This window comes from Podarcis cretensis, assembly GCF_951804945.1.
Source record: "Podarcis cretensis genome assembly, chromosome: 5".
Classification (NCBI taxonomy): Eukaryota; Metazoa; Chordata; class Lepidosauria; order Squamata; family Lacertidae; genus Podarcis; species Podarcis cretensis.
In genome coordinates this window covers 5,477,300-5,492,511 of record NC_137174.1, presented here as the reverse complement: position 1 = coordinate 5,492,511, position 15,212 = coordinate 5,477,300, and the positions used below count along the sequence as shown (strand labels likewise).

At 44.6% G+C, this 15,212-nt stretch overlaps 1 protein-coding gene across 2 annotated transcripts in view; it reads left to right on the top strand.

Moving 5' to 3' along the window:
* SEMA3E (semaphorin 3E) overlaps positions 1-3,997 on the top strand; it is a 169,059-nt gene extending 165,062 nt beyond the window's left edge. For both annotated transcript variants that reach the window (XM_079975172.1, XM_079975173.1), the window contains exons 16-17: positions 1,725-1,864; positions 3,149-3,997. In XM_079975172.1, the coding sequence (XP_079831298.1) occupies positions 1,725-1,864; positions 3,149-3,601 (593 nt within the window). In that variant the 3' untranslated portion in view covers positions 3,602-3,997. The remainder of the gene's footprint in view (positions 1-1,724; positions 1,865-3,148) is intronic.
* Positions 3,998-15,212: the final 11,215 nt, after the last annotated feature.

The following is a 15,212-nucleotide window of genomic DNA, read 5'->3' as shown; positions in this document are numbered from 1 at the left end:
CCTGCTAAATACCTTGCCAGAGAAAGCTTTGATGGAATCATGACTCCATGTAGGGCAGATTAGAATTTGGAAGGGAAATATTTCACAACGCAAATATTTTTCAGATTTGTCTAGTGATGTGAGGAAATTCCATACTGCTTAGGGTTTTGATGCAATTCTCTGAAGAGTTTGCTGCTGAACATTGACAGTAGAATATATAGCACACTGTCATATTTAACTGTAAAAAAAACCATACATTGGAATTTTAGATAGGGTTGTAAGATACTCAAGAGACCTTCAGATTACAATGTGGCAGATTCATGATTCTAAGAAAAACTGAAGTTTTTATCATGGAAGAAAGGCAAATTATAAAATAGAGACAAAAGACATTGCTTTGGCCACCTGCTATTCTTCAAGAAGCACATTGAGTGGGCATTCATGGTTCTGGCACTAAATGCAGCCTACAGGAGGACTGTGTCCACAAAGAGCCTTCTATTCAGCATGGCATGTGTTTTGCAAAGGGCTGCAAGTTCTCTTGGCAAGTTTATGCAACTTATAAACATCAACAGATGACTAATTTCTGGCCTCAGGACAACAAAATCATTTGCTCAGTGGCAGCCACTGGAGACTTGATCCCACCAAGTTGTTAAGCTGTGGTCCATTCAGACTTAATTTAACTCCTGGATGTGAAAGCAAGAAGTCCAGTTTACAAGCATTTAGCTGGATCAAGGGGTATGAGTATAGACTACTGAAGAATCTCTGTTCTACTAGATAGAGCATCTCCTTTCATGGGAAATGATAACAACCTTTCCCCCTTTTGACAGAAGTGGATGAAATTTGCATGCCTGGCCTGGCCCCGCTGCCCTGTTGATACAAATGTCGTGCTTTATTTCAGTCTGGTATTGTAGCTCTGTGGAGCACTTTGAGGGGCTAAAAGCAAAAGCTAGTACTGCTAGGCATGCACATTCTGCAAAATCCTGTAACTCAGACACAGAACCACTCATTTCCTTCAGGAAAGAGGCAGTGCCATTCACGTCACACAGACATATGCAATGCTTATATAAAAAACATATTATCTAAAGTAGCCCTGCTTTAGACACTGCTTTGTTAGCACTTTTAATAAAAGAACATCAGCAGAGGCTGCTTCTAATCAGAAAGCCATTTGCAAACATTTTCTTTAAAACAAAAGGTCACTTTCTATGATCTTGGGAACCAGTACAATCATAAATTTATCAAGGAAGGCGTATGTTGATAAATCCTCAATTGCCACGAGTCGCTATAATGGAAGTTATTTGTTATTTTGTGATTGAAAAGTGAAGGCTAAAGTTTTTCCTAGAAGTCTGGAGGGGGCTCAGTGTGAAGGCCAGTCCTATCATGTGCCACCCTGAGCCACCTGCCTCAGATGGCAGATTGGCAGAGGCAGCAGACAGAGTGCCTCTTGCTGCCTGCCCGGGCCCCAGCAGGTCTCCCAGAAAGAGTGGGTGCCCTTGCCAGGCACTGCCATGCCCCTTGAGCTTCCATTGCTAGCAGCTGCCTGACCAGGAGTTTTGGTGAAGCCTCACAAGAGCTGAAGCCCTTCCTCTCTGCTGCCAGCAGTGGGCAGCAGCTGTCAGCCCTGTGGGATGCGGTGGTGCCCATCTTTATCATCTCAGATGGCAAAATGGCTTGGTCTGGCCTGGGGAAAGACAAATGAGTATTTGTGAAGGACCATACCAGGTTTTTGTGTGTGTTTTCTTTCTTTATAGGAGACATCCTGGATAAGACTGAAGAGCGACTAGTATACGGAATAGAATACAACAGCACTCTCCTTGAATGTATACCAAGGACCTTGCAGGCCAAAGTGATCTGGTTTGTACAGAGAGCACATGAAGCACGGAAGGAAGAGGTACTTTTTCACTGCATGGAAGGGGGTAACCTCTCTTGCACAGGCCCCCTCGTCCACTTCACATCCTCCAGTATTAATGGCATTTTGAAGACATCATCATATCCTTATCATCACAATATTGTGCAATATTGTGAAACGTTCTGTTGCGCTTACTGCAGCCAATGTGGTGTAGTGGTTGAGAGCGGTAGACTCGTAATCTGGTGAACCGGGTTCGCTTCCCTGCTCCTCCACCTGCAGCTGCTGGGTGACCTTGGGCTAGTCACACTTCTTTGAAGTCTCTCAGCCCCACTCACCTCACAGAGTGTTTGTTGTGGGGGAGGAAGGGAAAGGAGAATGTTAGCCGCTTTGAGACTCCTTCGGGTAGAGATAAAGCGGCATATCATATCCAAACTCTTCTTCTTCTTCTTCTTCTTCTTTTTAAATTAAAAGGAAAGGTTGCTCTGTAAATATTTATACTGCCTTTAAATAACCAGTTTATTTAGATTGTGGGGAAGGGTACTTTGGAATGATGCAGTTTTCTTTGATATGTAATCCCTCCTCTGTGGACCAGTTCACACATGACATGGGTAGGCAGGTCAGAGGAGCAAGCCATGAGCTTGTGCACTCTTCCTAGAGTCGAGCCTGTAATCCACCAGGAAAACCCAAGATCTGCATTTCACCCACTCATGCTGTGTTATCAAGCACCTCTTGCAGTTTTTATAGATACCGTATTTTTTGCACCATAATACTCACTTTTTTCCTCCTAAAAAGTAAGGGGAAATGTCTGTGCGTGTTATGGAGGGAATGCCTATGGGTGGCATGCCTACGGATTTTCCTCCTCTAAAAACTACGTGCGTGTTATGGTCGGGTGCGTGTTATAGAGTGAAAAATACGGTAATTATTCTGACCCATGGATCCCCCACGAGCACATCAACTTCCACCCCAAATATCATTGATTTCAGTTAAAGAGTTGATCTCTCTTATTAAAATGAGTAGTACCTTAAGGTGGTTAGTTTTTGACTGCATTGAACCCAAAGATGTTTGAAATGAACACACACAAATTATGCTTCCGTTTGCTCCAACTTCTGCACTCAAGTTGCTCCTGATAAGCTTTCCAGAAATCCAATGAAACTCCATGATTCTGTTATCCTGTCATAGTGTTTCTAATTCCCCTTACACTTTTTTACCTCCTTTCTCCTGATTATTATTATATTATTTTTAAAACCACACCCATGTGATATTACTGTATTACTGTATTGCTTTATTTCCACTGAATAACACCATTTCCTTGTTGCCCACCCTCAGGTGAAGACTGATGAAAGGGTACTCAAAGTGGACTTTGGCCTCTTGTTCTTAAGGCTGCACAGGATGGACGCTGGGACGTATTTCTGCCAGACGGTGGAACACAGCATTGTTCACACAGTAAGGAAAATCACACTAGAAGTTGTGGAAGAAGAGCGTGTGGACGACATGTTCAACAAAGACTATGAGGAGGACGCATCACACAAGATGCCATGCCCGGCACAGAGCAGCATAGCCCAGGGCTCCAGGCCTTGGTACAAGGAGTTCCTGCAGCTAATAGGCTACAGCAACTTCCAGAGAGTGGAGGAGTATTGTGAGAAAGTGTGGTGCACGGACAAGAAGAGGAAAAAGCTGAAGATGTCTCCATCCAAGTGGAAGTATGCCAATCCGCAAGAGAAGAAGGCACGCATCAAACCTGACCATTACCGTGTTCCCAGGCACACTGCTGACTCTTGATGGGAAAAAGAAATCCCACGGATTCAAGGAAGCTTTTTCGTTTTGTTTTGTTTTGTTTTTGGACCTAAGGAAAGGGAAATCCTTCTTGGATTTAGTGACGAATACAGGTTTATATATATATGAAACGTTGAGACTGGAAATGGGGGGGAAATGTGTTTTTAGTAAGTTATACACTTCATGTCTGTTTAGATGCATTTTTTAAAAAAGCAAATCTGCTTAATTCTTTGGTCTACTTATATCATTCCACAATGAGTTTTCCATTTAAGGACAATCTGACAATCATCGTATTCAACATTTAGTCCAATTAATCAAGCATGGACCATGTTTGTACTGTATATTCTAGTGTGTTGTTGGGGGTATTTAAGTGAACACAAATGCTAAAGCATCACAAAGCAACAGTGTATGGTTTCGTTTTGATTTCACAAACATCTTGCAAATTTTCAACGTGGCGTATACCCTGTGTCCCACGGGTTCCAGTTTTCATTTCTGAAGAGCAGTTTCTAGGGCTCATTGCTGCAGAAATCCATTTTGAGTATGTGACAGTAGCCATGGCTGTGAACAGAAATGATGAAGGGTCATAAATAAAAGGACTAAAAACAAATAAGGGGGGGGGGACACTGAGTAGCAAAAGCAAGCCATGATTGTATCTCATTGAAAGCAATGGAATTGGTTGTGGCTAACTCAAATCCCACTTGATGCCAAGGGCGGTTAATCATGACTAATTGTAGCTGTGCCCCAAATATCTTTGTTCAATTTCTATGTCCCGTTTACCAATAATTCTGAAGGCTGACTCCAGTGTCCTGTTTTGGGGAGAATAACTTACCAGGAAGAATTGTCTTTCTAGGACAAAGGGCCACCACTCAGAGGTGCAGCACCTGCTTTGAACACAGAAGGTCCCCGGTTTGATTTCCAGGGAGGGTTGGAAGAGACATTCCCTCTCTGAAATCCTAGAGGGTTGTTGCCAATCAGTGTGAACAGTACTGATCTGGATGGACCAAGGCTTCTTAGGATCCAAGTGCTGTGTGCCCAGCACGTCCAATTTGGAATTTTCCAAATTTACTAAAATTACGTTCAGATTAACACAAGAGTCCATTTCCTCCACCCCTTGCCTCCTTCACGCTTGTTTCCACAAAGGATTTGCTTGCCATAATGCGCCTCCCATCAGCACAGAGCTTGCATCTTTTTTCTGTGATCCAGGGGGCTCGGCCTGGATCACACTTAGGCGCATAAGATGCGGCACAAATACAATCAGGTTCGTTTTGGCACGCCACCTCACACTAATGCATTTTCTTAATTTGGAAATGATGAACAGGGTGCCCATCCCTGGTTCTTAGAGTCATCAATATTGTTAAAAGCCTGAAGAAAATTGCTACTTATTCCTACATTTGACTGATTGATTCCATTTGCATCTGAACCACAGCCAAGTAGTACCATTTGATTAGGCCAGATGTTTTCTCTCTCTCTCTCTGGGAGGTCGGTATAACCACCTACCAAAGGAAAAAAGCATCCTCTCTCAAAAGCTCCCTCTTGTGGCAATGAAACAGCATTACATTCTGCTCTGTACAGTACACAGATTCTAAATTTCAATATGATGCAAAAGACTATTAGCACTGCAGGAAAACCATAGAAAGGCTCTTATTCTCTATTTTCTTTTTCGGCAATTTCCAGTTGACACTGCAGAACTACATGTTCACATTGTTTCAGATGTTATTGATGTTCATTTTCTCTCCCCAATCGGTTTTGCCCTCACCATTCGGCTTTCATTTCCACAAATGCTGTTTAAACTTGAAGTATCCAAGGTAACTCCAGGATAATTAGTCCTTTTAAGTCCACTAGTGCTCTAAATTAATCTTCTTATTCATACACTGAGACAGTCCTGAGCAGGCACATTTTCTGACGGGTACAGTAGATGCCGACGGGGTGAGCTCCCGTTGCTCGGTCCGAGCTCCTGCCAACCTAGCAGTTCGAAAGCACCTCAAAGTGCAAGTAGATAAATAGGTACCACTCTAGCGGGAAGGTAAACGGCGTTTCCATGCGCTGCTCTGGTTCGCCAGAAGCGGCTTAGTCATGCTGGCCACATGACCCGGAAGCTGTATGCCGGCTCCCTTGGCCAGTAAAGCGAGATGAGCGCTGCAACCCCAGAGTCAGCCATAGTCAGGGCCCCCTTTACCTTTACCGTTTACAGTAGATGCAGGCTGAAAGCTGTACCTTGGCGTTGGGGCTTGGCTAATAAATGGAGTCCCACTGCAAGATCCGTCTTTCTAAGGCTGCATTCCAAATGTTGAGTCTCCCTCCAGCAGGTCCAAAACAGCTGCTCTGACCTTCATTGCTGGAGTGGTGTCCCTCCTCTCATGCAGACCTCAACACCCTCCCTATGGAAAGTGCAGGCAGGTGGAAGTGTGGGTGGTAGTCCACAGAAAGAACCCCCCCCCCCAGTGGATCATTCCCATTGCAGGGAGGGACTGAGCCGGCCTAGGTTCCTGAGTTCGCCACCCATCACTAGACATCATTGGACCGAGCTAAGACTTTCCTCCCACCACCCGCCTTCCATCCTGGCTGGCATGAGCAGTGGCATTGCAGATGTGGCCCTGGCTATGGCACTTCATCACCCCCCGCTGCTGTCCAGCTGGGGTTAGGGTTGCTTTGCCCATTTTACAGAAGACCAATTTTGACAATCCTGTCAGGTGTTCCGTGAGATTGGTTCTGGTGTCGTTGGCTCACCGCTACAGCCACGAGACTGACCACCTGACATGGAGCAGGCATTATGGCGAAAGCTCTGGGCGAGCAACATCTCTGCTCTTTTGAGAGAGACTCACCCGATGGACTAACAGGCTGGGTGGAATAAAAAGAGTCTGCCAATGTGGGTTTGCCAATTAAGTCACTTTTACTGAAATAAAATGGAAGTCCATGTAGATGTTGAATACCATTCCTGTCTAATACCTGCTTCTCTTTGTTATAGGCTAATTAAATGTGAAGTAAATGGTCAGAATTCTCCATTTCCTTTTATTGTGCGTGGACTCGTCATGAAACCCATGGACTGACATTCTGTTCGGATAATAGGCTAACACACACTGTTGCACATCCTCCCATAAATTTTCATCCAACTGGACATGTTGAGGAAAGTGTCCTCAACATGAGGATGATCTCCCCCCGCCCCAGAAGACAAAGAGTATTTTTCCCCCTCATTCTTCTGGAAAAGAAAGCCACTTGGTATATTTTTCTCTGAATAATTGCTATCTTTTTATTTTATTTTATTTTATTTTTTGTAGTGGCCATTTGACACCAGCTCTGGGGCATTATGGGGATGCAAGATGGCGGCTCGTTTGCCAGCACATTTTCTAATGCTGCCAATTGCACAATAAAAAGGGGATTGGGAATCTACAGTGGTACCTTGAGTTACAAACACCTCAGGTTACAAACGCTTCAGGCTACAAACTCCTCTAACCTGGAAGAGTTACCTTGAGTTGAGAACTTTGCCCCAGGATGAAAACGGAAATCGTGTGCCAGCGGCACAGCAGCAGCAAGAGGCCCCATTAGTGAAAGCACGCCTCTAGTTAAGAACAGTTTCAGGTTAAGAATGGCCCTCCAGAACGAATTAAGTTTGTAACTAGAGGTACCATTGTATTGCCATTGCTAAATGATGAGCCTCACTCCCCAAAAGCTCACCATTAGAGAGATTGGGAGAAGTGGTGGCTAGCCAGGAAGGCAGAGAATGGTTGTCAGAGCTGCCTCCAGGTCCCAGCTCACAGAGGACCAACGCTAGGCTGTAGTTATGTACAAAAGTCTTTATTGAGGTTCAGTTTCCATTTTAAAGCCGCAGCGCGCAGCTCTACGTCTCGACCTTAGACCGGCGAAGTCCCGTCTGAGTCTCCGCCCCTTCCACACCAGTTTAACACTCTCGCTTTGCTCCACCTCTTCCTAAGTTCCTTTCTCCTCTGGGCCCTCCTGCCCGCTAGGGTTTCATCCTTCCTGGACTCCTCTGACGCTGACCCTGATGATTCTTCCCCCTCCTTCCGGCGGGCTTTAGGACCTGGTTCCCTATCCGGGCTACCTTCTGTGCCGCTCGCCTGTACATTTGAACTTGGCGCGCGCACCCAGCCTGCAACTTTCATCTTGACCGTTCCCTCGCTCTCCGATGGAGGCGTGGCCAACCCTGACTCATCTTCTCTCGCTGGTGGTGCATATGTGGGCTCTGATACCTGGGACTCCTCCCCCCCCCACTACGCTCTGGTGGGGAAGCTGGTCCTGATTTCCAACTGCTGCTCTGGGAGTCCCCGCTGGCCCCTTGCTTCTGGGGTGTCCCCCTTGGGTCCCCTGCCCATCGGCGCCCCCTTCTGTGAATCTTCCGATTCGCTGGAGAGGCTCATGGAATCTATCGGGCTGCTGTCATCTTCTCCTACGCTGCCCTCGAATTGCTCCCCCTCGCTCTCCATCTCCTCTCCTCCCTGCGCTCCCGCTGAGTCCCTGACAATGGTCTTTTGAGGCCCCTGCCAAGTGCTCCTCTGTGTGCAGTCGCACTTTTGGGGGACAAGACAGAGATGGGCCAGTCCTTTAGCCTTCCATGTACCAGGAGGATTTGCTATCTTTAAGCTGCTTATTCCCAAGGGACGTGGGTGGTGCTGTGGGTTAAACCACAGAGCCTAGGACTTGCCGATCAGAAGGTCGGCGGTTCGAATCCCCGCGACGGGGTGAGCTCCTGTTGCTCGGTCCCTGCTCCTGCCAACCTAGCAGTTCGAAAGCACGTCAAAGTGCAAGTAGACAAATAGGTACCACTCCAGCGGGAAGGTAAACAGCATTTCCGTGCGCTGCTCTGGTTCGCCAGAAGCGGCTTAGTAATCCTGGCCACATGACTCGGAAGCTGTACGCCGGCTCCCTCGGCCAATAAAGTGAGATGAGCGCCACAACCCCAGAGTCGTTCACGACTAGACCTAATGGTCAGGGGTCCCTTTACTATTCCCAAATTAGTTTTCTGAAAAAAGCAAGACAAAGCTTTCAGTTTCCAGTTATTTTTCAAGTGCTATAATAAAACCAATTGAACAACTTGGCAAACCCTTTCTGTACTCTGAAGCTCTTCCTTTATTATTATTGTTTTTCATCCCATGGCTGGAGGCATTTCCAAAAACCATAAAAGAAAAAGAAAACAACACAATCCTTAAAAACAAAAACGATCAAACACCTAAATAGTCAATGAATCAAGTGTAGAAAATAACACAAGCAACTCACCCAGCGAGGTGCAGCTACAGGAACACCAGCACTGCAGCATCCCTACTATCTACCAGGAGGAGAAGGGGAAGCTGAGGTTGGGGCTGCATGGGCTGAGATGGGTGGTGGCCACTGCGTGGGGAGACTGGTAGAGCCAATCTGGTGGTCTCACTGCTACACCCTTGTGCAAATTAATTGAAATAAAGCATGTTTTCTATCTTACTCATAACCCTATACTCAAAACAAACACGAAAAGTCAGTTGATCATTATGGTGTTGGAAGCCTGCAGCAAATAGAAAGAATGATGCGCTCACCACAATATGTTGAGCAGGCATAGGCAACCCCCTGCCAAGCAGGAAACACCATCAGAGCATTCCTGACATATGGTTGTCAAGCCTCTGCTTAAAGACCTCCAAAGAAGGAGACTCCACCACACTCCTTGGCAGCAAATTCCACTGTCAAACAGCTCTTACTGTCAGGAAGTTCTTCCTAATGTTTAGGTGGAATCTTCTTTCTTGTAGTTTGGAACCATTGCTCCGTGTCCGCTTCTCTGGAGCAGCAGAAAACAACCTTTCTCCCTCCTCTATGTGGCATCCTTTTATATATTTGAACATGGCTATCATATCACCCCTTAACCTCCTCTTCTCCAGGCTAAACATGCCCAGCTCCCTTAGCCGTTCCTCATAAGGCATCATTTCCAGGCCTTTGACCATTTTGGTTGCCCTCCTCTGGACACGTTCCAGTTTGTCAGTGTCCTTCTTGAATTGCTTTTTAGAGAATAAGCAATTCCTAGGTCACAAGTACAGGACTCAGATACATTAGTAAAAAAAAAAATCAGTGTTTTGAATGCATTATAAACATGCAATGCCAGATGGTGCTAGAGAGCAAAAAAAAATCTAGGAGCTTTTCCATAGCGTTTTCCCCCCCTTTCGTTATAACCATTTAATTTCTGCCTTATTCCTAGCGGGTTTTTTTCCTGTGTGTAGATCAGGCATAAGCAAACTTGGCCCTCCAGATGTTTTGGGACCACAACTCCCATCATCCCCTAGCTAACAGGACCAGTGGTCAGGGGTGATGGGAATTGTAGTCTCGAAACATCTTGAGGGCTGAGTTTGACTATGCCTGGTGTAGATTGACCCATAGAAAAGGCCTGTTCCCCCTGTAACTACAAGCACAACCAGCTCAAGACAGTCTGGGAACTGAATGAAACAAGATGGTGCATGCATACACACACACACACACACACACACACACCACAATTCCAGAAGCTAAGTGCATTGGCAGCTGAATCTTGCATTGATACTTCACCCAGGGGTAATCTCTGCATTCAGCAAGATGAAGCCATTTGCTTCAGGCGGTGCAAATTTTTACCACCACCCAGCTGACACCCTGCCCCCATCATTGCACCACTGCCAGCCTCACTGGGGCTTTGCCAGTGTCAGCAATACAGCACCTTTGCCCACACTGCTGCCACTGTGACCTTGCCGCTGAGCCATGGCAAGCTGGATCTGCAGTGGGGTGGCAGGAGCGTGGATTTCAGACATGCAAGAACATCACCGTGCTGATTTAAATATCTCTGCAGGGCCTTAGAAAAAAAGAAGTAGATGCTTTGCAGTATCATCTCCTCATCGCAGGGAAGCTATTTTGGGAAACGGAAAGCTCAACTCTTTTAAGAGAAGCCACTCAAGTTAATTGAATTAAAATGCAGTAGGAAGCCAGATCCTTTGAGTGGCCTTTGTACATTAATTTGAATGTTTAAAAAAAAAACAAAAACCTAGATGGAGAAAGCATTTTAAAGAAGGCTCGCCCCCCCCCCCCTTCAAAAAGGTGGGCCTTATTCTATATCAGCTTTTTTACACGCAGATATTTCCTCCTTATAATTCGAAATTCTCCTGGGACTGAAGAAGGTGCTAATTTATTTTAGGTCTACCAGCAGGAAGGGAACAGGCCCGGCAATTCCTTATTGAAGCAGGAGGGAAGAATCTCACAAATGTCATAGTATTTGCAACTGGCCTAAAAAAAGAATACAGGAGCTCGAGCAAATTAGCGAGTCCTCTTATTTAAGAGCTGCTTTATTTTTAGCAGGATGCACAAGCGATCTGAAGAGATGGCGGAGGAAATAGAATCATAGAATCATAGAGTTGGAAGAGACCACAAGGGCCATCGAGTCCAACCCCCTGCCAAGCAGGAAACACCATCAGAGCACTCCTGACATATGGTTGTCAAGCCTCTGCTTAAAGACCTCCAAAGAAGGAGACTCCACCACACTCCTGGGCAGCAAATTCCACTGTCAAACAGCTCTTACTGTCAGGAAGTTCTTCCTAATGTTTAGGTGGAATCTTCTTTCTTGTAGTTTGGATCCATTGCTCCGTGTCCGCTTCTCTGGAGCAGCAGAAAACAACCTTTCTCCCTCCTCCATGTGACATCCTTTTATATATTTGAACATGGCTATCATATCACCCCTTAACCTCCTCTTCTCCAGGCTAAACATGCCCAGCTCCCTTAGCCGTTCCTCATAAGGCATCGTTTCCAGGCCTTTGACCATTTTGGTTGCCCTCCTCTGGATACGTTCCAGTTTGTCAGTGTCCTTCTTGAACTGTGGTGCCCAGAACTGGACACAGTACTCCAGGTGAGGTCTGACCAGAGCAGAATACAGTGGCACTATTACTTCCCTTGATCTAGATGCAATACTCCTATTGATGCAGCCCAGAACTGCATTGGCTTTTTTAGCTGCCGCGTCACACTGTTGGCTCATGTCAAGTTTGTGGTCAACCAAGACTCCTAGATCCTTTTCACATGTACTGCTCTCAAGCCAGGTGTCACCCATCTTGTATTTGTGCTTCTCATTTTTTTTGCCCAAGTGCAATACTTTACATTTCTCCCTATTAAAATTCATCTTGTTTGTTTAGGCCCAGTTCTCTAATCTGTCAAGGTCGTTTTGAAGTGTGATCCTGTCCTCTGGGGTGTTAGCCACCCCTCCGCATCAGATACTGGCTGGAGATCCCATTGGTTATCCGCTCAAGTGGTAGCTCAGTTTTCTTTCTTTTCTTTTCTTTTTTTAAAATATTTTTATTTAATTTTACACACATATTGCGAATATACAAGCATACAAACATACATTTCATACAATCCTTAAAAGTGTTCAAACATACCTACACTCAGTCCCACAGATAATTCCTTTTCCCATCACCATCCACCACCCCTCACCCCACCTTTGTGTTAGACTTCCAATCTACTCAATTGCAATTTCTTTCCACTTCTATTACTTTCTTTCACACACCTTTAACCTAATTTCATACTTCTTTTTTATTACACATTGTTATCCATCTTATTTAGTATTTCAGTATTTGAAACGGAACTTGTTTATTCTAATAGGAGTTCTGATTTTTCGATAGGGTTTTGCAAGTATCTTTTAAACACCTTCCAATCCCTGTCTATCTTCTCTTTTGAGATCTTTCCAATTTCTCCCATTGTTTTGGATATATTGTAGTACTCCAATAATTTGGCAAGCCACTCTATTTTTGTCGGTACAATACCAATTTTCCAATTTTTCGCAATCAATAGCCTTGCAGCTACTGCTGCGTATAAATATAAGGTCTTGTCTTCTTCCTTTAAGCTTCCTGGTACTATTCCCAATAGAAAACCTTCTGGTGTTTTCCTAAATGAATATCTCAACATTTTTTTTCATTTCGTTATATATTGTTTCCCAAAATTGAAATAACAAGGTAGCTCAGTTTTCATATGGGCCTGAAATGCATAACACCAAACCTTACTCACTATCACTGCTACATGTATAGAGGCACTCCCTTTTCTGTCACGTGAAAAAGCAATTCAATGTGAGGGACAACTCCGAACCTATATAGGCCCTTCTGAAAATGAATGTCATGGTGCTGCGATTCTTTTTCTTTGATCAAGGCTATTTTGGCATCCGTGTGTTGTTGTTGTTTAGTCGTGTCCGACTCTTCGTGACCCCATGGACTAGAGGACGCCAGGCACTCCTGTCTTCCACTGCCTCCCGCAGTTTGGTCAGACTCATGCTGGTAGTTTCAGGAACACTATCCAACCATCTCGTCCTCTGTCGTCCCCTTCTCCTTGTGCCCTCCATCTTTCCCAACATCAGGGTCTTTTCCAGGGAGTCTTCTCTTCTCATGAGGTGGCCAAAGTCTTGGAGCCTCAGCTTCAGGATCTGTCCTTCCAGTGAGCACTCAGGGCCGATTTCCTTAAGAATGGAGAGGATTGATCTTCTTGCAGTCCATGGGACTCTCAAGAGTCTCCTCCAGCACCATAATTCAAAAGCACCAGTTCTTCGGCGATCAGCCTTCTTTATGGTCCAGCTCTCACTTCCATACATCATGGATCACTGCCTTGCCGTGGCAAAGGGGCTTGAATAACTCAGAGAAGCTATGAACTATGCCAAGCAGGGCATAGTGGAGAGTTTTGACCAAACGTGATCCACCTGGAGCAGGAACCGGCAAGCCACTCCAGTATCTCTGCCAAGAAAACTCCATGGACAAAGACAACAGGCATATCGGTGTGTTACTGCTGTGTAATAGGGAATGGAACAGGGGACTAATCTACACTGGTGAGTTAAAAATGTGTTATAAAAATGTGACACCAGAGGGCGCTGAAGAGCAGTGATCTGTCGCCAATGGGGAATTGCATTGGGAGCTATATTTATTAATAGCATTTTTTAATAGCATTTCCCAGATCAGTGTAGATCCAGCCAGTATGAAAGGCAGCCTTTCTTTCTATCACTGTGTTTCGTTACATAGTTAATTTCTCAAAAGGGTACCCATCTCCAGTTTTCTCACATATTGTTGGAAATGCAACAGCAGGGATCATTCAGTTTGTAACTTATGGATTAATTCTGTTAGTGTTCAAGTCAAGTAGCTGCAGGGAGGACAGGCGCTTAGCAACCAAGCAGAGCGGCATGATATTCACTGAGGTAACACATGCTCTAATTGGCTGGGTAGTTCTGAGGGAATCTTCCTTTTTATGTTTAGTTACATTTCTCCCTGCTATGTACAAGACCTGACCTAAGATAGACACAAACTCTCTGTTCCTTTCTCCTCTAATTATACACCGATGAGGACTTTTATCTCTGGAGTCCTTCTGCGTTATTTAAGTGACTTTGCTAATACAGATATCATTGACTCTGGACTGCAGAATTGTGTGTGTCATCCTTGGGTTCCAAACTGCAATTTTTTTGTAGCAATTATATCTGTCACCTGGCATAGATTTCAAGGGACAGAAATATATTTCCAGTCCCGTTTAATTGGTTGACTATGTGCGTCAAACATTCATTTTTTGAAATGGAGCACAGATTGCATTCCAGCTTAATTGACATAGCAGTAGAACTAATCATATGTGGATCCCATTGAACCATATATATTTTCTTATTTGAAACCCAAGTCCTTTTCTCGTCTAATTTTACCTTCAGCAATGAAGTCAGAGATATGTCTACCTGCTTATGTCTCAAGGTTCAAAAACATTAGAGATGGTTTTGAAAGCTGCACTGTCCAGATAACAGCTATTGAAAGTGAGCTTTCCACATTTGTAACCAGGCAGGATGTTTGTAATTCCTGTCAGCCTTCTGAATCTATTTCAGTTCAAATTGCCATTTTCTTTGAGATTTTAGATGTGCCGGGGGGGGGGGGGTAGACCCTGTGACAAATTGTTGGTGATGATGGAACTGCGTCTCTCCCATTTTAGCTGATTTTTATTTATCTATTAGCACTGAGAAGTGATTTCCCCCCTCTGTCACCGCAACCCAAAAAGTAATTTACCTGTGCACCAATGGAAATGCAACAGCAGACAGGTTTATGATGCATCAAATGCAAGAAACTAATAGCTATTTAATACCAGTATTTCAGCATCAGATCCATAATAATTCCATATACAAACACACAAACACACCCTCCGCAGTATGAATGGGACAGCAAATGATATCAGTCCCCCATCCCAATGTGTAAAGCCCTGTGAAAACCATAAGGCTCCTTTTTATTCTGAAGTTGCAATTCAATAAGTTATTTGAGTTTCAGCCTCCATTAATTTAATGAAAATTAGGGATGGATACATTTGCATATTTCAGTTTCTCTCTTTTTAACCCCCCCTCCCCCCGCAAAAAAAAAGGTTCCTCAAACATTGTGCATTTTTATGTTATTTTCACTGATATGTGCAGTTCTGCACAGATTCTTGGTTGGAAAACTCCGCTGGAAAATTCAGAGTAGTGCAAATTTCAATAATTGGCTGCATTTTGGTTCACATGCCACAACCTTGCCTTTGCGTCAGATCCATGTTGGCAGCAATACAAAGTTCTTGTGTACATATAGGGAATTAAAAAATATAGACATTTGCTGTTAAAGGAAAGCCCTCTCCATGTGTTACTCTCATGTAGGGGATCACCATG